Source organism: Pungitius pungitius, chromosome 14, assembly GCF_949316345.1.
Source record: "Pungitius pungitius chromosome 14, fPunPun2.1, whole genome shotgun sequence".
NCBI classification, from domain to species: Eukaryota; Metazoa; Chordata; class Actinopteri; order Perciformes; family Gasterosteidae; genus Pungitius; species Pungitius pungitius.
Window position 1 is genome coordinate 17,331,391 of NC_084913.1, and position 23,911 is coordinate 17,355,301.

At 42.1% G+C, this 23,911-nt stretch overlaps 1 protein-coding gene and 1 long non-coding RNA gene across 3 annotated transcripts in view; both read right to left on the bottom strand.

The window, feature by feature from the left end:
• Positions 1-559: 559 nt before the first annotated feature.
• LOC134103941 (uncharacterized) lies at positions 560-4,536 on the bottom strand. The gene is made up of 2 exons (XR_009941570.1): positions 4,300-4,536; positions 560-956 (listed from the first exon to the last, which is right to left on the bottom strand). It is a non-coding gene; the product is annotated as an uncharacterized LOC134103941 (long non-coding RNA).
• Positions 4,537-9,356: 4,820 nt separating this feature from the next.
• The window catches only part of bcl11ba (BCL11 transcription factor B a), a 33,566-nt gene continuing 19,011 nt past the window's right edge, over positions 9,357-23,911 (bottom strand). For both annotated transcript variants that reach the window (XM_037486318.2, XM_037486317.2), the window contains exon 3: positions 9,357-13,944. In XM_037486318.2, coding sequence (XP_037342215.2) covers positions 11,951-13,944 — 1,994 coding nt within the window. In that variant the 3' untranslated portion in view covers positions 9,357-11,950. The remainder of the gene's footprint in view (positions 13,945-23,911) is intronic.

Consider the following 23,911-nt stretch of genomic DNA (forward strand, 5'->3'; position numbering starts at 1 on the left):
CTGCCAAATTGTCCTGTTAATCCCAATGAATATGGTGATGCCGAGAGCAGAACGATCCTAACGAACTAAGATGTTTGACCTGGATGACACTGCAGCTCCGTCTGTCTGTCTGGACTCTACTGTGCAGGCAAGCATGTGCTGCTGCAATCTATTCACCATTATCACCAATGATTATGCACGTACACACTTGATGCACGTATTTGATGCATGTTTGTGTGGGTTTCGCCTGGGGGCTTGTCTGGCACTAAAGAAGGGAAATGGTTGGACAGTGATATATATTGTGTGTGTGTGTGTGTGTGTGTGTGTGTGCATGTTGTATGTATCCAGCTGGTAGGCTGAGGCAGCCTTTTAATATTGACTTCAATTATTACAGTAGAGTGCTGTATAGAAAAGGCATTATACTGTTATTTCAGTGTTCCCAGTGTTCCTACTGTAATGTCCATGAACAGAATTGCTGTAAACTGTAGTACAGTACTGTATAAAGTATATTTAAAACTAGAATCTACACTTAAAACCCTTTGAAATGCTAGCATAGAAAGGACTCAAACCAGAGCCGGCCTTACAGTAATATGCTTTTATTAAAGCTGAGGCAATGTCTAACACGTTCAAAAGGGATCACATTTTCTAATGAAAACCAATTAGTGTGCAATATAATCAGAACAGAATACTCAACAATCTACAACTTGACAAATACTAATGTAAAAGAAAAAGTCTGGAACTGCATGTTTAGGGAAATTAACAGTACACAATTTTAAAACGTGTTACCTAGGGAGAAAGGAGAGATAGCACACTGCATCCTGGTGTTCCCCTCTGTGTGAGGTCCTCTGTGGAAATATGCAGTTGGGCTCATAAAGCGCAACTCAAAGTCCAGGAGGTGTTTGATGAGTGTGACCACGTGGGAATTAACAGTTGCTGCCGTCTTCTGGACCAGCTTCCCCCTTTCTTCTACACACCACCTTTGACAGAAAGATGCAGATATTAAATATTGTCACTCAAGAGTAACGTTAGCTGAAGTTGGCTGGAAGCGCCATGCGGTTAACGACAAGTCACTTCATTCAACAAAAATTCCACACAAAATGACGGAACACGGTAATATCCACATTGTTGGGTGGGCCACAGCGACAGGATGGACTACGGAGTGTGCTGTTTGAAGGCGAGGTAGAGCAGAAGGGGGGAGCAAGGTCCACTTTGTCGTTGATGCAAATTGTCAAATTTTTCCACCCTGAAAATATGTCTATGTATTTATTTACACTGTCTTTACATTGAATGTGCTGAATAAGAAGTAGAGACTTGATGTGATTGTGAGTGATTTAGAGTACACTGAAAAAAGAATAAATACTGTAATATATATGTGCATTGTCATTGTTGTTTTTTTCTCTCTGTATGTGTTACACGCTGTACTGTAGTGTGTGTGTTGTGCCTGACGCATGCTGCAGCCTGTTATGTCTGCTCTTGTCTATTGTTACACCTTTTTTTTTCTTTTGGTTTTGTCTATACATTGTTATCAATTTTCTATGAATGTTAATTACATTACACAAAATATGTTAAGCACATATAAATGTGGTGTAAAATAACGTTTTTTCTTCATAACATTGTAACATTATCAATATCCTCCTGCAGAAGGGTTAGGTCTACTTGGTTTTAATTATTGGAAGAAGAACCAGTCACCAATAAACAATTGTCATTCATAAGCAAAGGAGATGAAGGAAGAAAGAGAGGGGACGGGGTGAAGACAAGGTGGGGCTAGGAGAGGATAATATGAAAGGAAAAGAAGGACAAGTGACAGAGTTAAAGTAAAGTGGGAGGGGACACAAGATGAAAGGAAAGAGAAAAATTGAGACCAGTTGAAAAGGAGTAGAGGTAATGAAAGGAAAGCGGATGAAAAGAAAGGATAGAAGAAGAATAGAACATAAGCAGGGCCAACAATAGGAGGCAACCAAACGAGGGAAAAGCTCCCAAACATAATCTTCCCCCTCTTTTTCTCCGTTTCCTCCGCTATCTCCCTCTCTCTCTCTCTCTCTCTCTCGGTTATCTGATGCGCCTCTCTCAGCCCGTCATGGCTGACTGATTGAGGCGGCCAATTGCCGTCGTCAATCCCCCCCTCCGCCCCCTCCTAATGTAAATAACCTCCCCGCTGGTTCAAGGTGGGACGTCACTCCAACTCCATTAGTTTATTTTATTACCACAGAAAGGATGGAGGTGGGGGGGACGGTGGAGCGTGAGACAGTGTAGGTGCCGGATGCGTGGGGACGGTTAGGGGCTACAAGAGGGAGGAGTACATATCTCCTATGGGGGACTGGGGCAGGAGCGATGGAGACGGTCGAGAGAGATTAGCAGAGACAGAGGAAGAGCGAGAGAGAAATAATGCAGAATGATAGAAAGAAGCAATCTAAAAGAGACAGACGATGCCTGGAAAGAGAAAGCGGGGGTGACAGTTGTTGACATGAGAAGGTATATGTCTACATGGGAATGAATTCTCTCTTGAAAAGAACCATGGCACAGTGCTGGCACTACTTTTTTCGGGCACCACATTTTAAAATGTTTTCAAGCTTAAGGCCACGACAGGCGGCCTTCGGCCCACATCCCATCTTGGTCCTGGTTAAGGGTCCTTCATACAGCAGCCTTCTAGTCCTTGTTTTTGGTAGGGCCAGCCAATCAGTTTCAGTGAACATCCCAGTATGATTCAGACTTAGCTGTTCAAAGGCTGCCAAACGTCGCTTCTCCATTTTCTCTCAGTGTAATGACAACAAGGGGACTAACTACGGTAAGAGAGGAGGGATAACTCTAAGAACAAAAAAGGCAATTATATTTTCCGCCACTTGGCGTTCCTTGACGCAACACATGTAAATGTGGGCCAGAACATTTACGGTTCATTGTTTCTGAAATAAACTACTGCTTTCTGACTGCTTTGCTCACGGCAAACTTGAAAAAAAGAAATTATTAAGCCATACTGTAGTTTAACTGCACTAAAGGATGAGTCCTTGTTTACCTGAAATGTGCACTTTATCATTTTATTTTGTACCACACTATTTGGCAATGTTGTTTTTTAGTAAAATAAAACATTTGCACAAAGCAAGCCAATGCACTTTTCCATGTTGATAAGAGCATTAAAATGAACAGAAAACGATGCAAAAAAATAAATGAAGGGACATTTAGAATAGAAAAAAATGTGCGATTAATTGTGATTAGATATTTTAATCGTTTGACAGCACTAGTTGTTAGTTCTTTATTTCCCGTACGACACAGTGCTCAAAGTTCAGTCTATCCAAGTACATGGTTTTATGTTTGGAGGGTTGTGAAATATATTCCCTTAATGCTAAATCTGTCATTAATCTGTCTACTATTTGAATGACAAATCATATTTTGGGATCATATATGCTTTTCTAATGCTGTGGTGAGAAGGCCGTGGACACCATGTTCTTTTCGCCCTGCTTGCTCTTTATATCTACTATCCTGGCCAACGTGTAAAATAAAAGCTGTGAAACACGGCGAGAGCAGAGTGATAACTGATAATGTCACGCGTGCTTCTCCTCTCCCTCGCTGTCTCTATTGGCCTGTAATGCCGGTTTTTACCCTGGTAACCTCCTCTCTGAACCAAAAAAAAAAACGGTCAGAGGTATCTGATGTGTTTTGTCCCTGCTGGCTTTAATGTAAGCAGATTCCCAATCAGCCAAGATGAATCCAATCAAGGCAACGGGGGGAGGCACAACAATCTAGGGCACTTTTCCCAATGACTGCTGCAGGCCAGGAGATTAAAGGACAGAGAGTGAGGCGGAGCGGATAGGGGGGGTTAGAAAGCCAGAATATCTATGATAAAGAAGAAACCTTTCATCCAGCGATGCGACACTAAATAACACATGCATTCATCACCTCCACCTCCATCCCTCCCTACCGAACCGCATCCGCTGAAATGCAAATTCTCCTTCTCTATCCATATACACACGTTTCTTCAAATCAGCTTGACTACTGGTTGATTTATCCTCAAACTTTTCTTCCTCGCATCCCTTCATCCTCGTGCCACCGATGCCTGGTGACGGCTCCCTTTCCTCTTTCCTATTTCCAAAGCTTAACTTCATTGTCTCAAGCCCCACTCCGCTTTCATCTTAAGACAAAGATTTATGTAAATCTTTGGGCTGGGCGTTAATGCAGAGTGCGGTGTGAGAAATAGCATCCCTAAATCTCGGCATTGTTGTTGGAAATGACAAGGCAGGCCCGTTAATCCTACAATACGATCATCCAAATGTGTCATAATGCCGTGTGTAGGCAGACGAATCTGAATATCAAAAAGACGCCACGCACCTCTTATGCAGAGCCTTCAGTACTTACAACGCACTACTTCGCTCTCTCTCACTCCTTCTCTCCCCTCTGTCTCTCGCCCAGCTCGTCGCTTTGCTCATGTTAAAAGAGAGAATCAAATGCATAAGATGACACACTCCTAAATTTCTGAAATTACTGTCGCATTTAACTCGATTGAACATGATTGTTTTGCTTGTTTTCTCCTAAATATGAAAGCTTTGATTCCTTCAGATAATAACAAACTACATCTGCGTAATTGTCTAGGTGTCTGGGATTGTGAGTTGAAATGAATCGATGGCTTCTGCTTTGTCACAGAAGTGTATTTATTTGAGAATCAGCAACAGGAGCCTTTGTGATGGAAAAATGTGCAGATTCAAAGGGAAACAAAGATTTGAACCAAGTCTCTACATGTATAGAGCGTTTAACTAACAATCAGTCCCCTTGTTTTCCTTTATGTGAGAAGAGGCAGTAGCTGCCTCCTCCTCCTCCTATTTGAGCCCAGTGAACTTCTGCTGGAGGAAGTGGGATGTTTCTGAGAGAGCCATGCAGCAACCATGTCAATCAATTGGACAGGGACAAGGCGGGTGAATGATAATGTTAATAATTAGCAGCCACGCCAAGGGACTCCCCCTGATTGGCCGTGAAACCTCTGTGTTAATGAAACCAGCCGTGCTTTTCCTCTCCTCCCAGCTTTACCTCCTGCCACTGTGACACCTCCTCGTCTGACCCCTTCTCTCTTTCGCCTCCGAAGCCCCTCCGCCTCCCTCCTTAATTCCTCCGCCCTCCAGTCGGGGAGGAGCCCTGCGGGGGGATTTTGTCAGGGAGAATAGCGGCGTTGATCTTGAAGGCTTAAGACCCTACTGTACCTGTCAACAGTGTGGCTTTGGAGCTGACGACCAGCGGCTTAAGTCATTTGAAGTTGGTTCTTTTTTTTAATGAGGGGAGGAGGCGCAGCGAATGCTGACAGCCAGTCAGGGTCTTGAAATAATTCCATACCTCTGAATAACCAGAGGTGTCTGTCTGACTTAATCCAACCTCCCTTCACACACACACACACACACACACACACACACACACACAAACACACGCTAAGGTAGTGGAGATAAAAGCAGATTGCAGGGATAATGATGAGCGAAGGAGGACTTCCTCATCCTGTCACAGCTCTGCTGTGGCACAGTGGATCAAACAAACAAAGAAGGAGCCTTAATTACTGAAATAAACGGATTGCAACTCTCTCACTAATAATATGCTCATCTTTTATAGTAACACTGAAAAAGGACTTTGATCCCAAATCATTTATTATCTTGATTAGGGTAGCATAACATATTTGCAAGGTTTGGTACGACCAAAAGTCTAAAACGTACAGAGAATATATCCAATACTGCAAATATCCACATTTGGAAAAATGTATATTGCAGATACATTTCCTGTCAATGACTGATCCATTATATTTAGATAATTGCTTTAATATGTATTTGGGATGTTGTTTTCTCTATAATTCATTATTTAAAATGACTGGTGATTTCAGATTTCCTTTTTAAAGTGAAGCTTGAGTCCTTGTTGTCTCAATTTCCCGGCCCTCTCGTTGGGTCTCATTACTCTACTCTCGCTTTCGTACTCTTGGCTGGGATAATCCCCCCTGTAGGGGACTTCAAAGTGCAGGCCGGCCAGGGAAAAGCCTTAATTACCCATTTGCCTTGAAACTCATCCAAATCCCACCTCGCCCCGGTCCGTCCGACTCCGCTCTCTCGCCTCCCTCAGACTAATTGTGCGTCCGGATTTTCTTTTCTCTTTCCTCCTCTGCTATGAAAATGAACCATAAAACAAAGTCAAAATAAGGTAGAAAAATCTATAATGGTGAAGCCGATGATTAAAGAGTTACTATGCTTGTTTTAGGTTACTGATTTGCCTTGATTTTGTTCTTACAGTATTTTATTTTCCTGTATGCATTGTCAGTGCTGAACACTGAGAATAAAAGAAGATGATGTGGATAAAATGAAGCTTACTATTGACCTGCAAATGAATTCATATCTCTGTTGTTATACTGAAGCTCCAGCACAACTAAAACCTATTTGTAATAGTTAATGTTTTTCTATCATGTTTACAGACATGACTAGATGTCCCTCTTCTGAGAGCCTAAGGCAAAAACCAAAACACATCAACATTAAATACAGATTGTTTGATATTGCAGTATTGGAATTACTTAATTTTGATCAGAGAACTCTGCAAAACGCCACGTGGACACATTTGCAGCATTTAAAATGTCAATGATTTAATAAACATTTATTTAAGAAGATAATGAACAGTTATTAGAAACGTTACTATTTTTTAAAATGATGTACTGATATAAGCCAAATCATTACACTGCTATCACTACAATGTTTATCATATCATCACCATTTATCCACTGGGCCCCTCTGAGAGGTAACCGTGTTTTAATCCTAAGGGACAAAGTTACATTTGTTTTTCCTGTTTCATTGCACTTTTCATTCTAAATGATGCCACAGAAAACAGAGCTTCATGAAAATCGGAACAATTAATGATTTGTTTTATTTTCGTTTGTGGTTTCTATAGTTGGCAGCAGATCATTTGTTACACATTTCCAAAAATGGATTTGGCCAAAACAGACTGTAATGAGGTTTGCCTCTCAGCCTAAATTCTTTTCTTACTCTTTTTGTCTCTTTTTGTTTTCATCCCTTTTCATCAAATTGTAGTCAATGAATGTGATCAGATCTTAACTCATCTCCAAACGTATTATTATGGAGTCACGTGGGCTGAGCGAGTGCGGAAACAGACAGCTGGCTGTAAGGCTGTGCTGGCCAATCAGCAGCCTCCATACAAAACAGAGACGACGTGGTTGCCTGTGATTCCACAATCTGTGGATAAACCACTGTGTTCCATCGAAAACCAGGGAGGAAAGCAACTCTCATCAGTCAATAACCTTCCGAAAACTTTCTCCTGAACTGAAGGATAATGAACCAGATAGAATTGTTTAGCCTAAAAGCTGAAGTTATACTCTGTGTTCACAAGGGTTGTGTTGTCTGCATGGCGTACATGTTGTACATATACGCGTAATCCAGGAGCTGTGCTGACTTGTTAAACAAGCCTTACACACTTGTATGGGTGTAAGGCGTCTTCCTATAAGCAACCAAAGTTCTATACTTAGAACATGTTCATTGTGTATGACCAGAGCTGAACAACTGGAGAGATGGACATTGTGTCACTGAGATACAGACCCCTGAAAGGCATTAAATAAGGCTAGTGTTTTTAGATTCATCCCCACCAGTAGTGACATGACGCCATGTGACACATGTTAACTATCAATTGTGATGCTTTGATTCACACCACTGGCCCAACAATGAGAGTAATTGTCAGTAATGTTTGATGACAGAGATATTTAAGTATGATTTGAGATTTTTTTTTAAAACAATGTTTACTGAGAAATGGAAAATGTAGTAGTCGCCCTCTGATGGCTGTTAGAAAGAATCCACATTGGATTCCCTTGTCAGAATCGTAAGTAGCCGCCGGCTTTAAACAGGTAAAAGTTAGTGAGTTGTTTCAAAGTTTGAAATTGAATTTATTGCTCATAATAATATACTTACATCAATGTTTTTAAAGCTTTAATTGTAGATACATAATATTCCTGTCTCATGAGTCTAAAAGTGTCTTGTTCTAGTTATTAAAAGGGTATCAGTAAATGGTATAGTTTGGAATTGTTTTCAACAATATTTATACAAAAAAGTTTCTTTAGTGCTGCCTCCAATCTGAACCATGGAAGCTCAAACTGAATTCCCTTTGCCTACAGTAAAGTGAGGGCCAAAGTGTACTCACTGATGTTTGTGTGCACGGCTTGGACTGGAGCATTAGAACCGTTTTCAGTGTTGTTTTGTAATTCGACTGTAGATGCTGTTATGTTTATATTAAGGAGAAAAGTCAATTATGTAATTTTTGGGGAGTTTCCCTGTGCCGATGTTTGTGTTTAAAAGCCTCGGAGGCACATTTGAATTGAATTGTTGTGTTAAATCGTTGGTCTTTTGTGGACCGAGGGCTGTGTTCATTTGCTTTCCATGTGTCATGCACCTTCGCCTTGTGGTGCCGTGGGCCTCATTTGAGTGAAATTGTAGAGAACACAAGCCACAGCCTAGAAGAGTCAGTTCATGTATTTAAATAAAGTGACATCACAAACATCATTACATCTCTACCCAAGAAGCCCCGCCTCCAGTCCCAGCGCCTACCCTCTGCCTTAAAGAACAGCATCAGGAAGTGTCCGACACTAAAGGTCCACTGTCATAAGAATTTCATCAGCTTTCAGGGTTTTATTTATTCATCAACCACTTTCTATGAGCTTGTGAAAACATTAAAGAAAATTGTTTTCATCTCAGCAATCTTTTGATTTGCATGTGTTTATATGATTGTGGATTTTGTGGTCAGTGTCAACGGCAGTAAATGTTTCAGATTTACAGATTATGACTAATACCTCGGGCAAAATGTGAATGTTTGTGAATAACATCTCAGGTTTATGTCCGTTGGTGTGTTGCCATGGAGCCTGTCTGTCAGACCAGCTCAAAGAAAATGACACAAACAAGCAGAGGATGAACAATTGAAACAGCTTGTATTTGTGCTCTGTTCTCAAGCTGAAAAATATCAATTAGGGAAGCATTTGCCTGAAAATTGACATGGAGGTCACAAAGGTGAAACAGAGTAGACTCCCCAAAGCCCCCCCCCCCCCCCCCCACCCCCCTACTCCTCCGCAAAACCCCATCAACCCCACACGCAGACACAGCAAGTCCCTGCCAATGTCAAAACAAAATGAAGAAAAAATGGGTTAAATTAAATAAAAACAGCGCAGTAATAGAAAACTATGTACAACCGATAAAGCAAAACATTGACTTGTGTTTTCATCACTAAAAGGCTGTCAAACATCCCTTTCTGTACAACGTGATTCATTACAACAGTACAAATGTGTGGGGTTATCTATTCTGCCCAATGAGAGGAGAAATAGCCAATGGCAGCCTGTGAGTTATATCTTGTCATTGGCCCTAGAGACACTCCTCTCTGCAAGGTACCCAGAGTACCCAAATCACAAAAGGATGCACAAAAGGATGCACATAGCCCACAAGATAAAAAAGACAAGCTCCTTAGGAAAGACAGCAAGTGCCTACACAAGTATTTCAAACCATCCATTAAAGAATAATCCGTTCCAGAAGAAGAAAAATAGATACAAGTTAGGATCCTCAGTTTGAAAAGCAGAACAACTGTTCTGTTGTTTCAAGGATTAAAACCATCCGTCCCCCATTCCCTCGACCCCAAGAGCTATCCCACCACCAAATCCAAGGTTGTCATTTTTTAATTTTTTTATTTTTTATTTCATTACACCCAAGGCAGAATAAAAGTTACTAAAACTTAAGATTTTTACAGTTACATTGACAAAAACAGTTTAAGAGACCCACAATTTAATTGGACTGCAAAACAAAAAATAAAAAAACAACCTTTTTTCTATTTTTGTAAAATGCCCAGGCATTCTCCAATATTACAAATACTGGTATACTTTTACAGTAAACAAGAAAAATGTAATATATATTCATATATATTTATATATATATACTAAAACCCTTCACCAAAAAAAAAGAAAAAGAAAAGAATTTACACATAGCCAATACGGCATTCAGAGAAAACTTCATAAGCAAACCTGGAAAAAAAATACTTGTTTGTTTAAAACACACATACACACAAATATTATTTTACCCTTGTACTTGTTTCAATACTGTAAACTTATTTTAAGACAGAGTGCACTAAATTCATTTTTTAGGTTCTGCATTTCCTGATTTTTTGTCAAGTCTGTTTCTTGACTTTTTTTGTGGCTTTTGTCCACTCCTGGAATTTTCTGCTGTGGGACAGACTCTTGTCCTTATGAGTGAGGAATTTGATATATATCTATATATAGGTTTGTGCCTTTATATGTACATATGCATACATATATACACACACTGATATTGTGCTGGGTATTCCTAAATACAAACTCAGCATTGTTTCATAGGTGTTGATCTGAATATGTCTAATTTAACTCATTTATATATTTTTTACTTGTTCAATTTGATGCTTCTTAAAAAGTGTTGCATTTGTCTTAGATAATAAATAGGAAGATCATTATTCAAGGCACACTCATTTCAAATTGGATGGTTGTCCAAAAAAAAAGTTATTTTATTTTTTCGATTTTATAGTGCCAACATTGGGAAAGCATAGCCTATCAACCCTGGGCACGAGCGTCAGGAGATCCCAAGCTCTAGACCCTATGTGACTTTTCTGTCCAGCTGTGTGTGTGTGTGTGTGTGTGTGTGTTGATAAGAGCTTTGATTTCAATCTGATTTGAAAGGGAAAAAGTGCCATTATGAAGGATGGGGCATAAACGAAATTGGGATAATGATATTTAAGACTAAAGGGGCATGGAGCGAGCTGATGCTGCTTGTTTTACTATTACTACTTCAGCACACACTCACATGTATATGTATATAGTTCCTCTTCTACACAAAACTGTCGCAGAACCAACTGAGAAACTTCTATTTCTGGAGATCAGATTGTACAATAACAAAATCACTATACTAACAGTACCAGTGAAAACTTGCAGTACCACTTATTTTGCACATCAAATGCATAGGGATGTTGATTTTTGTCTAAATCTGAGAGGATGTGACTTCTGATTTAAATTGAACAACATTTCAATCATCAAAAATATAAAGCTCACCCTGAGAAGTCCCTGTGTTTGCTGTCTTGTCTCATGTTTCTTTCTAGCTCTACGTATACTTGTCTTGAACAGCTTAATGCTCAGTTTACTGCAAATAAATAGTAGTCCAGATCATATGGCTTCATGCTAAATATAATGCATGGATCTATGAACGTAGGTGAAATAGATGGAGGGTGGAAAACAGGAGAAATGAGGGAGGGTTGTTGTACCAGTCAGCAGCTGCCTTATCTAGAATCTGTTTCTTCTGGCTGGTAATGACGTTTTCAGGAGGAGACCTTGGGATCATCTTTGATTTTAGATTTAATGTCAAATATGACGCTCAGTGCTACATATCCAATTATATTGACATGTTTTAGACTCAGTTCATGCTACAATGCCTAAGGATTGTTGTCCGCGTATCATCATCACACAAAATTCTAGCATTCTCAGTTAATGCCACTTTCAAATTGAAGATTGAAATAAAGTTCTCTTCAAGAAATCACACATTTAGCGTAATATACAATTTCCTACAAGCAGCGGCCCAAAAAAAGTAGTCAAAGTTGACTTTAGTCTTGTAAAAACCTCTCAGGTATCATGTGATTTCAACACAGTAACGCAACCAAAGTAAAACAAGTAAAAAAAAAGTCCTAAATAATATTGTACCTGCACATGCCAAAATACAAAATCCAATAAATACAGAAATTATTGCACAGTTAAAGGCTCCACTTATGTTTTAACTCAACTGACTGATTGTTTAAAAAGGAACCCCAAATGAGGCAGTTTAGACAGCTTCTATTGGTGTTAAGATTTCTATTTTCACTTTTTTTCAGTTGGCAGTTTCTTGAAAACAGAAAATGAACCCAAAATTAACATTTCAGAGCTACCCCCTTCTGTTTATTTTTCTAGTCAACATATGGAAACAGTTAATCTGGTTTAGCTTCTCTCTGCTTGTTCAATTTTGACCTCATTGGTCATCAAATGTTCTCCATGCCACTTTTTCATATGTTTTTCCAGAGTGCTGTACACGCTGAAGGGCATTTGGCAAATGTCACAGCGGTAGACCTCCTTGCCATGCTGGCCATGTGTCTTCATGTGGCGTGTGAGCTTGGAGCTCTGGGCGCAGGCATAGTTGCACAGCTCACACTTGTAGGGCCTCTCGCCTGTGTGACTGCGCCGGTGCACCGTCAGGTTGCTACAGTTCTTGAACACCTTGCCACAGTATTCACAGGTGTCGCTCCTCCTGCTATCCTTGGAACTAGGCCGGCCTGGACCTCCGCCCAGATGTGGGGTGCTGCCCCCACTGGCAGTGCCGCTACGGCCTGACAGGCCTCCATCAAGCAGGTCGCCCGGAGGCGTTGAGAACCGCAAGCTGCCGTTCTCGGACGAGTGCTCAGATGACGTGGCAAAGGGCGATTGTCTGGAGTCAGTAAAGCCTAGGAAAGGGTCTTTGATGAAGTGGCGTGAGGCAGCGTAGCCTACCAACCACTGGGAGTAGACGTTCTCAGAGGGTATGTGGGGTGTTGGGGTAATGTCCAAGTCCTTCTCAATCTTGATCCTTTTATTTGAGGAGTTTGAGAGGCTGGGGCTGGTGATAGGGGCAGGCTTACGGGGAAACAGGCCTGAAAAAGAGTCACCGGAGCCACAGTTACGGCCGTTAATGGTTGTCCTCTCTTCCTGTTGGTGGTGGTCCATCTCCCCAACAACGGAGTCCTCATCCCCAGCGTTCCGTTGGCCATCCGAGCCCCTCTTAGAGAAGGGCATCCTTTTACGATTGTCAACTATCAAATTATTGTACTGCTGTATAGAGTTAAGGCCCCCACCAGCAACCATCTTCTCAAGGACAAGTTGTGACTTCTCTGATGGGATTTTGGAGCCATTCTCTCTGTTCCGGTAAAATTCAGACTCCATGCTGAAGTTTGATTCTGGTCGACTCTCATTCTCAAGTTCCTCTTCTTCCTCCTCCTCTTCTTCCTCTTCGTTGCCTTCACCTTGAAAGTCCCCATCACGATTTTTCATGGCCTCACCTGTGACATCACTGGTACCTGGCTCTGGTGAGCTTGTGGTGGACAAACCATCATCTGAGCGCCCTGTCAGGGATCCAGCCTTGTGCATGTGGGTTTTCATGTGGCGCTTCAGCTTGCTAGCCTGAGAACAGGCGTGATCACACAGCTGGCACTTGTATGGTTTTTCTCCAGTATGGCTGCGCCGATGCACCACCAAATTGCTCTGGAACTTGAAGGTCTTCCCACAGAACTCACAAGACTTGACTTTGTTTTGTGTCTGGGGAGGGGTGATGCTGTTTGGTGGCATTGGTGGTAAGGGAGGTGTGCTCAGAAAAGGAGATTTTGTCCCAGGCTGGAAGGGGTTGGGGTTCAGGAGTCGGTGCATAGGGTTGGCCCTGCTGGGTGACAATGGTGGTGTGGTGTTGTTGTTGTTTCCTGCCAACTCTCGTAGGCGTCTAGAGAAGTCCATGGACTGGGACTCCATGGCCATTGGAGTAAGCCGCATCACCCTCTCAAAGGCACTGGGGTGCTGTGAGATTAAGCCCATTTCCTCTGCGCTGAGGCGTTCCAGCCGATGGGGATCTAGGTGGTGGCGGGGAGGCGGGCTGATGAATGGAGGCGTGTTGGGGAGGCGGTTCTCCATGAAGCCTGGGGGAGGCTCCCTGAGGAGGGGGCCCGTCATTCTCAGGAGGTGGAAAGGGTTGTTGTCCCCAAGAAAGTTGCTGAGGGGGGATTGCGGGATGGAGTTGTTGACCATGGGTGGGGGCATAGCAATGCGTGGGGTGAGGGCTGTGCTGGAGGGGTTGGACTCCAGGTATATGCGAATGCCGTGGGTGTTCTGGGCATGTTGCAACAGGAACCAAGCGCTAGGGAAGGGCTGCTTGCATGTGGTACATATATAGCTAGAAGGCTCATCCCTGCCACCTGCAACAGACAAAGAAAGTAATGCATTCAATATTTCAGCTGACAACCAACTCATTCATACTAGACTCACACAACTTCAGTCATAGATCAAGCGGATCTCAACTGACAAACAAATTTGTGATGCAAAATGAAACATGGAGTATTAGGTCAAAGGTAAATCTACTGGAACAATGAGTTAATAGGATATATATATATATATATGTGTGTGTGTGTATTATAGAGTAACTTAACACCGCATATTTGCAGTGTGAAAGCATTGCTTGGCATAAAAGCAGGGAGGTGTGAATACTCTACATGCTGATGTACATTTTTACAGTCACATTGGACACAGTGGATAAATGTGTTGAGAGGTACTTAATCTCTCATGAAGTACAGAGGGAATATTTACCTACACCCTTTAGTAAATAAATGCAGTTCCTGACTCATTACATTACATGTTATTTAGCTGATGTAGCTGATGTAGCAGTTGTATATCTCTACAACCACTCTTAATACATAAGGAACAGCCTCTGATAATGTTAGCAGAAATAAACCCTTTGAGAAAGCATGATTTGCTGTTTTTAATATCAACGTCAATAATGCTGCTTTTATGTAACACACAGCATTCAAAAGGGACTTGTTACCACCAAGGTACAACCAAGCCAGACTAAAAGACACTACACAGGCTGATATATGTATACAGACACACACACACACCCTTACAGATAGTAGTAATTGTGTTGTTTTTCTTGCTTGTATTAAATGAATGCACGTTGTCTTGACCTGGTACACTAATTTCAGATACTAGGGGAAAGACATGCTGCTGTAATTGATTCACTTAGTTGTGAGAGTATGTGTGCAGGTGGCTGCAGCTGTTTCTGGCAGCTACACACAGGTACACAAATGGACGATGTATAATATTAATGTCATATTTCCGGATCTGTTTATATAAGCGTGCACTACTACGCATGCAAATTCTATATTGTTTTATACGAATGAAAACATTAACTTTAGTTTCTGGAATTGCAAACTTTGAACAAATATTTGAAAATGAATCACATACATAATGCAAAATAAATACAGTTTTTACAGATGTGTGTCATAATGATAAAGTATAGAATTGAACTAAAATGCATACAAATATAATAACGTATCCGCAATATCCATCTATTGGACAATCTACAATTCCTCTAATTACTTTGCTGTTATAGATTTTTCCTTAGTTATCTAATAATTAAATTCATCTCTGACGGGATTCTTTAAATTCATCTAATGGAAACACGTCTCTCCTGGCGTTTGCTTGTGTGTGTGTGTGTGTGTTAAAGAAGACAAGCGAGAGGGACAACAGCTGTTCACCTCAGCAGTCGTCTTGAGCCTTTCCACTTAATTATAGTGGACAGCACATTTGCGTACACACACACACACGCACATAAATACTGTGAAAAACACAGCTTTCCGTGCCTCAGCTTTTGGTCTTTCCCCTCGTTATGCTCTCACACACACACACACACACTGCTGAATCACTCCAAAAAAGAAACATCCATTCCTCTGTCTCTGCTCCCTCGACCGACTGACTCATCAATATGGAGAGCGAATGGAGATCCTCCATCCATCCTTTGTCTTTCAGATGAACTTCTAGTCTGCACCCCCCCACCCCCGATGAGCGCAGATGAGTCTACGCTGAAGGGGTTGGGGGGGTTAGAGTTGATGTTCATTTCAGCCAAACAATTAAGAGCAGAGGAGTGTGTGTGTGTGTGTGTCTATTTGTCTGTTAGTGTCAGAGGAAGAGTGAGATCGTGTTTATCTGCACTGAAAAGCCATTTCTCACGCTGCAATGGAAGGAGTGTGGTTTCGGTTTAGGGGAGGTGTGTAAGTGTGTGTGTGTGTGTGCACTTGCAAGTCTTTGTGTGTGTGTGTGTGTGTGCCCTCCCAGGGGATCGGAGTCCAACGCAGATGGCAAATAAAGTATGCAGCCCGAGGCGAAAGCACATTATGCTAATTCTAATGTCAGCTGTACTTTAATATACGACTCTATTTAATCACCCCATTATTTCCTATTTCCATATGAAAAAAAAGAGAGCGAGGAAGAGAGAAACACAGACGAGATTTTACAAAATGGGACAAAAACTACATTGAGACCGCACGTGGAATGTGGCAAGTCCCATCCATAGAGCCAACGGAAAACAGAAAATAATGCAAGCACAGCAGAATCAGGCCCACCAGTTATCAAAGAGAACATTTCAATTACGAGAGCTCCATGACAAAACCACCCTCTTCATCGAAACTAGAGGGATGCCCAGCTGGTTCGAGGACTCCCCCCCCCCCCCCCCCCAACAGGAGCCCTATTAGAGTGATCCCAATTACATGACAACAAATAGAGAACAACGAGGCACATTTAAACCCAACATCCAAAACACACAGTGGCACACTACCTGAGGAAACCTCTGACCTCAGACCGACTCACACCAGAACCCTGAAGAGGACACACCTACCGCAGACAACAACCAGCTGCACTTCTTCACTAGTGCCAACGGGACCCAAGACGTCAGACATATTTACTTTCCACATATAAAAGATTCAAAAAAGAAAAACTTCCATTTAGCGGTTGATGCGATGTGCAAATACTGCAGTGAGATTTGTCAGCTGTTTGTGAAGGAAGTCTGTGTGATGGAATAAATAGCATCAACAACAGGACTAACTTGAATCATCTTGTATTTTTTAAAGTTTTTAAAGTATAGTTTAACTATCAAGTCTGATTTTTCCTGTATCCATTTCCGGGTCTCTTTGTCTGCCTCTTTACACATTGGACATTTTTACGTCCATATTGTGTTACACACCTGCTCTGACAATACCAACACATGTTTAACATTTTGATATCTCTTTGAACTAGCTGTCCATTGTTGTGTGAGTGCTGAGTCACTTTGTGTTCCCTGCCGTGCTACTCCATCACTGTCTGTCCCAATGACACATTAAACAAACACAAAGGTGGCAGGCCTCAGCTAGCTCTCTGTCACTGCATCTATATTTTAAAACATTTGTATTCATGATAATACATTTGGTAAAAACAGACAGTGTGTGTTTTCCGTACCAACACAGTGAAATTGTATCTTGCTCTTTGCTGCTGATGGATTACAGAGAAATTAATATTCAGTCCAGCGTTTAGCCCGTGGCTTTTGGGGATTAGTGGTAACTAAGCATTTGTTAGCAGCTCTGAGCTTCATTTTTATGTATAGCCATTAAAAATCATTTTTTTTCTTAGTAATTTATGCCTCCTCACAGTACTCTTCCAAGCATATCATTTACTGGAAAGATTTGACACACAAACCCAACTCATCTCTACTTTCAAAAGAAAAAACAAAATGAATGAAAATAATAATTTAAAAAACGCCTAGAAAACATACAAAATGCAATGATGTAACTTAAGTCTCTCACAAACACACACACCCACATCGTCCTCTCTGTCCCTCATTGCTTCTGGTATTCTGTCCTTAGCTCTGTTTCACACAGTATGAAACTCTCATTAGGGACTGAATCCAGTTTTCGCTATGATTCAATTTGCCATAATTACTACGGCCGCGGCTCATAAAAAAGGGAAGAGAGAGAAGGGCTTGAAATAAGGGCGAAGGTCAACTGGCAGTTAGCAGTGTTCATTTTCATCTCAGTGTATTCATCTGGGGTGGCTAATGGCGCACCCCCCCCCCCCCCCCCACACCTCCTCAATAAATATTGCTGGAATTACAGGTTAAATAGCTAAATTAAATCACACATATTACAGATGAGGGAGGGAGGAGGAGAGCTGATTACAGAGGGAGTGAAATCTGTGCAATTACAGGGGAAACGGCGATGTGTGTAAATCGTGCGCTTAATGTAGCGAGTCAAATGGTCACGTTCATCTCTGTGGCCGACGGCCGAGGAGAAGACAAACACTCAAGTGGACCGTGAAGAGTCTGTCATTTGTACCTCCACTCAAAGGGACTCTTTTACATTCCATCTACAGTATCGTTGTGCTGATTGTTAGTAGTTATTAAACAGAGCGTCCGACACGCACCTCTCAGGGCTGGTCTCCGTCACACGCAGTGTGTGGGACAATATGTCCTGGGACACGTTGTAGAACCACCTTCTATACTGACAGTTGTGTTTGTGTTGGCATACACATTAGATATGATATAGATATGGAGACACCTGCAGAGACACTTGTGATGGGTGGTGAGAGCTGTCCACATGTGATAGGAGGTGTTAATACCAGGTCTGAACGGGGCCAAAACCCCCTCATGACCTCTCCTTTGAATGCAACCTACACACCTTTAAGTATCTCTGATTGTATCATTCATCTCAAGATACACAATGAAGATATGTATATGTTTTGAGATGATAAGCATTTCTGTAGCTGGAGGCCCAGTGTGGCTTTAGACACGTGTAGCCGCATATAGAACTGTTTATAGCAAACAAGTCCTCTAAAGCCTCTTGATTGACAGATTACCTTGAGACTACAATATTTTTTTTCAGAGTAAGGTGCTTCCAGATTCCAAAGTAGCTCTAGCTTTTCCTTTCTGTCTCTCTCTCTCTCTTTCTTCCATCCAGTCTGTGTTTCAGCATTTCATCCCACTGGTTAGTGTAGTACTCCCCTCCTCCTCCTCTGTCCCTTCATCTTCATCTCTCAGTCAAGTAGGCTTGAGAATAGCGCGCTGTACAGTGGCCCCCGCTCCCTCCCTCCAATTAAAAGTGGGTTAGAGATCTGAGCTGGTTTGCATAGAGGAGGTGGAGAAGCAGAGCAGGTCTGGACGTGAGGCGTTTACATACAGAACCAAGCGGACGGAAGCCGCAGAGCAGCTCTGTGTGTGTTCCTCCATTGGCCATTATTATTAAGCCAGGATTGTCTTTAACATGGGAATGATCACAGGCAAACACACACACACCATCACACATGCATGGAGGCACAAATCCTTTGGCAACAAATACATGCAAATCAGATGAGTGTGTTGGTGTGTGTGTGTTTCTATATGAAGGTAAGAAGTACATTAAGTTTTTGAGGAGAGAAAGTTTGAGTCTGTGTGTGTTCTTTCAAAAGCACACTTTATTTGGCCAGTATTCTTTAAGCAGTCTGTTAGTTTTGAATGAAGTGGTAAGAGAACATGGTTTCTCATGGTTTCTCGTCATTCAACAGACTTTGTAAAAGCTTTAATAGCTTGCAACTAAAATCACTACAGGACCACACAGCAGTGGTGTTAATGAGATAGAGCCAACTGTAGGGGAATGAGAATCTGAAGCCAGTGTAAGCTTCAAGTCACTGATTCAATCAGCTACTTCACAGCTCCCGAAGCTTCGGTCGGCTACTCTTAAAAATCCTTTTGGGGAAACTGAGTCATCTGTGAGCTCAGTTCGCCACAGATGCTGTTGGCTGAAAACCAAGAGGCAAGCCCCAAACTCTTAGTGCTATACAGGCTTCTACTGTTAGCCTTCATGCCATGAGCTGGGTTCTCATCCAAGCGTTTTTTCCTATTCCCTTTGTGAATTATTATGTGCCAAAAGTTAAAAGCTGATTGGAAAATTCAATATCTGGCTTTGAAAAAAGCTGTGCACATTTGAAGAGGATCATTTAAAAAATGCATTAAAAGGGGTTTATGCTTCTTGATTCAAAGATGAAAATAGTTTTCTTCTTTCTGCAAAGACGGCCTAACCCAGAACCTTGATGCCATTAATGTGACATAACCACGTCAATTGATTACATTACGTTCATGTGAGTCATCGTTTGTCTAACAATGATCCAATGAGGACAAGAGGAATGTGTTACTTGTGTAAGTCAACTTGTGCATTTTGTGTCCTTTTACAGTCACCACCTTGCTGCTGATAACCCACAAGTGACATCTCACTTACTAAGCACTTTTTCTTAAAAAATAACAGTCAATCAGACTTACTTAAACAATTTCAAACACAGAGGGGTTGGCTTCCTTCATTCTCCCTCTCAATTGCCAACAGTTACTTGACAGCTGAGTGGAAGCCGAGCGAGCGTTGGTGTACAGCAGGGCTGGTTGGTCTCACCAGGACCAACTAACAGTAGCTTCTCAAGAAGGAATGGATGTCCCTCTCTGTGTAGCCTTTTGTCTTCTCTTTAAGAGTCAACCTTCTTTCATTCCAGCACAAGCTCAACTTCAGCATTAGCGAAACTCTTCTACATGCTACCCAGGCAACAAAGGACTATCATTGTGCAAGGTGTGACTACACAAGCACCGGGAGTAAAAGGTAGACAAGAAATACGTCATTGTATGAATGTATATGTATTTTGTTCGTATTTTCAATCCAATTCAATTCATTTTATTTTGTAAAGCCCAAAATCACAAATTACAAATTTGCCTCAGAGGGCTTTACAGTCTGTACACATGCAACCTCCTCTGTCCCGAAACCCTCACATCGGCACAGGAAAAACTCCCCAAAATATGAAAAATCCCTTCAATGGGGAAAAAAGGGAAGAAACCTAAGGGAGAACATCAGAGGAGGGATCCCTCTCCCGGGATGGACAGACTGCAATGGATGTCATGTGTACAGAATAAACAATGTAAAAGATGTACAATACATTCAATTTCTCTAACAGAAATGACACAAGTAATTGCAAGTAGTAGAACGGAAAGATGTTGGTTTATGATGACAGTAATACGAATCATATTTAAAGTAATGATGATGGCAGCAGCAGGTGTCAGCAGAGCCATGCCAGGAGTCACAACCAGGGTCCGCACGAAACTATGACAAGGAGAGCATAGCTCATAATGATCATATTAGGATCCATCAGGTGTCTTTGGAGGAAGAAAAGCAACTCGGTGTCACTCGGTGTTAAACAAGAACCAGTAGTCCTCCGAGCTGTAGTCAAAACGAGGTGCTGAGACGCAATCCAAAACAAACTTCTGTACTCAGTGTGTGTGCCCTGTTCACAAATTAGAGGGATTTACAGAACTGAGTGCCGGAGCATGCAAGCTAATCCCACACACTGGCCTGCACCACTGCACCTGGGGAGTGTGTGTAGAAATGTGCGTGTGGACTACATTTGTGTGTTTGGGGGAGGTGTGGTGGCAGAAAAGGGCTGTGCAGGGACATCGTCCTCCCCGAGAAACACAGCCCACTGGTGCCGGTGGCCCCGCTAATCCTAGACACACATACCATGAAGGATACACCTGGTAAATGTCCCTGCATGAGCTGATGATTGGACAGGGGAGCCTAGGAGTGAAGGGCCCATTCTGGCCTCCAGTTAGAAGGGCCTTGGGTTGTAGAGCAGTGGGATTCAAAGTTTGTTTTTACACTTGTGTGGTCGAAAGGCTTCCCAGAGGATTGGCGGCTTACAGCAGCACAGTAATCCTGAGATGTTCAGCTATCGCATAGTGGTGTAAAACTGTAAAAGGTTGGCGACATCATAGTACTATGTTTTGGTTGGAAAGAGACCATGACGCTCTGTGGAGGGCCCCTGAGAGTCCGATACTCTCCCACCACCTGGACTCCTGTCTTTACTCCTTGTCTCAATACATAAAGGAAGGGGGGAGGGGGCACTAAATACTGGCCCCTTGATCAGAAAAAAATCAGAAAAGGCATATTTGCCCAATATAAGGTAGAAGACTCAATGGGCAAATAAAAAATGTCCTTCTATTTTTTCTGTATCCACGATTTGTTGTTAGTAAAGATGGTTTTCTGGGATTGGCACATGTTATCTTCTCTAATGCAAGAGAACATTTTACAAGACCACGAGATTTGTGGAAGAGTATTATCGCTTTATAACCTGTCAGGGTTACTATTAAACGTCTAATAAGGCACAATATGAGTGCACTACAGAAACCAGTACCAAACTGTACAACGTCTTGTACCACCTTAATACAATGATGAATCTATTACTGGGCCTACCCAATCCCAGTCTATGATGTAGTAGTGCCCCTCCTGTCTGAATAAGACATATTACAGCCCTGCCTGACTCCAATGTCTCTCTTTGTCTGTCTCTGCTTTTTCTGCACTCGTTCCACCTGTGGACAGGACTGCTCTGTGATCCCAGCTTTATGAATTTAACATTACGCCCTCTCGTCAGTCTCAGCTCGGCTATTTGAACATATCGACAGAATAAAAGAAGACATATCGGAGTTGAGTAACTCCACCCGTGCAGGCAGATGCAGAGAGGAGCGGTTTACTGAGGTGGAAAAAGAGGTGGAGCAGAGAGGGGATGAAAATGAAGGAGTGTAGCCGGAGGTCTGAGTGTTATGGTCAGACTCTACTTGTTTATCCAGAAATGGCAGCGAGAAGCAGCAGCAGGGAGGGAGAGGGGAACCGAGGGGGGCAGGTCGAGGAGGAGAGCAGTTCCAGACCAGATGGAGGTGAGAGGAGGGCATGGATGGAGGGATGAGGGGACAGGTCTGTGCTGCAGGCCCTTATATGGCCTGGATGACTGTAGAGCTATGAAGCAGCAGCAGGGACACAGCAAAACTGGAGACCTTAAGTTAGGTTCACAAACATGTCAATGGGTTCAACATCTTCAACAGATCACATAATGCTGCATAGTCCTGCTGGATCATACTTACACTAACATGGGAAACTCCAGTTTTACTTAACTTTAAACTTAATTAAAGAAAAACATGAAATGAAATTCATGACATACCAATATGAAAGGAAAGCTATTTGTCACTGCAACGGTATTGAGGTTTTTGTTCATAAAAATGCTCTCGATGATTAAGACGCCTGATGAAGCCCCTCCCATGCCAATGGGAGCTACTGACTTTCAAAATAATACTAATTAACACGCAATGAAATAAATGTTAGCGTTAATTGACTAATGTGTTAATGCAATATTAACGTGTATTTGCCCAGCTGTAATATATGTTGGTATATTTATACAACCTGTTCCTGTGTAAGATCAATCATTTTCCTACGGGCTACTTTGTTTTCTGCTGTGCACCAACAGCTGCATTCAAACGTTAATGCTGGAAAAGTGCAGAATTTTATTAGGTTTCGTTTTTTTTTAGATTTGCTTTGGTAAATTATCAGGGTGACGGTTCGATGGAATATTCTTTCCTTCTTGAAAGAAAAGAGGGAAGAAAGGGAAGGAAAGGAGCTCCTTGGTGCTCCCATTGTCTCTACTGTAACTGGAAACAGGCCTGCTCCCATAAGCACTCCAATCTGTTTTCATTTGTTGAGCCTCATACCATCACACACACACACACACACACACACACACACACACACACACACACACACACACACACACACAGTCTGAAGCATAGTCTTGTGAGGCTGTTCCAACTCTTAAAGGGGCAATGCACTGGTTTTATTTGTTTAAAATAACAGTTCCCTTGTCACATAATCAGTACACCAGTAAGCAGTCGGTCAGTCAGTGAGTAATAGCTTGCACATTCAGGCTACAGTACACTGTAACCCACGTCACATCCTGCAGATGTAACACACAGCCACATCCTGCAACATGCTACCATGTGCAGCCACAACCTCTGTCACGCTGCAACATGGGGCCACTGCTGCAGCGCATGCTAAGATAAATCAGGACAAGCTGCACCTTCCTATGAAACTTAGAGTTGGCCTAATGAGCAGATATGTGAGGGTAAAGTGATGATGGACAGGGAGGAATTCAACAATGTGAACAGAGAGGGTGAGAGTTTCCTTTAAAGGGATCATCTCATGGAAAAACGTTTAAAACAAATTCATTTGCTGTCACTGACATAAATGTGCAGTAAACATATCATTTAGGAACTGGAGACCTCTGCTTGTATTTTAACCACAATCAGAGCTCAGTTCATTGCAAGTATTTTTCACTGCTCGTGGTCTACAAATCCATTTTGGGAAAGACCCCTTGACACCTCTCAAATCTTCTGCACATTTCCAGTGACTTCAGTCGGCTCGTCATTCCAAAAGTCCGTTCTGTGTTTGGTTTTAACTCCTTTCGTTTTGCCGCTGCAAATGATTGGAACTCAGATACAAAACACACTCAATCTAACAGCCCTCGCCTCCCTCG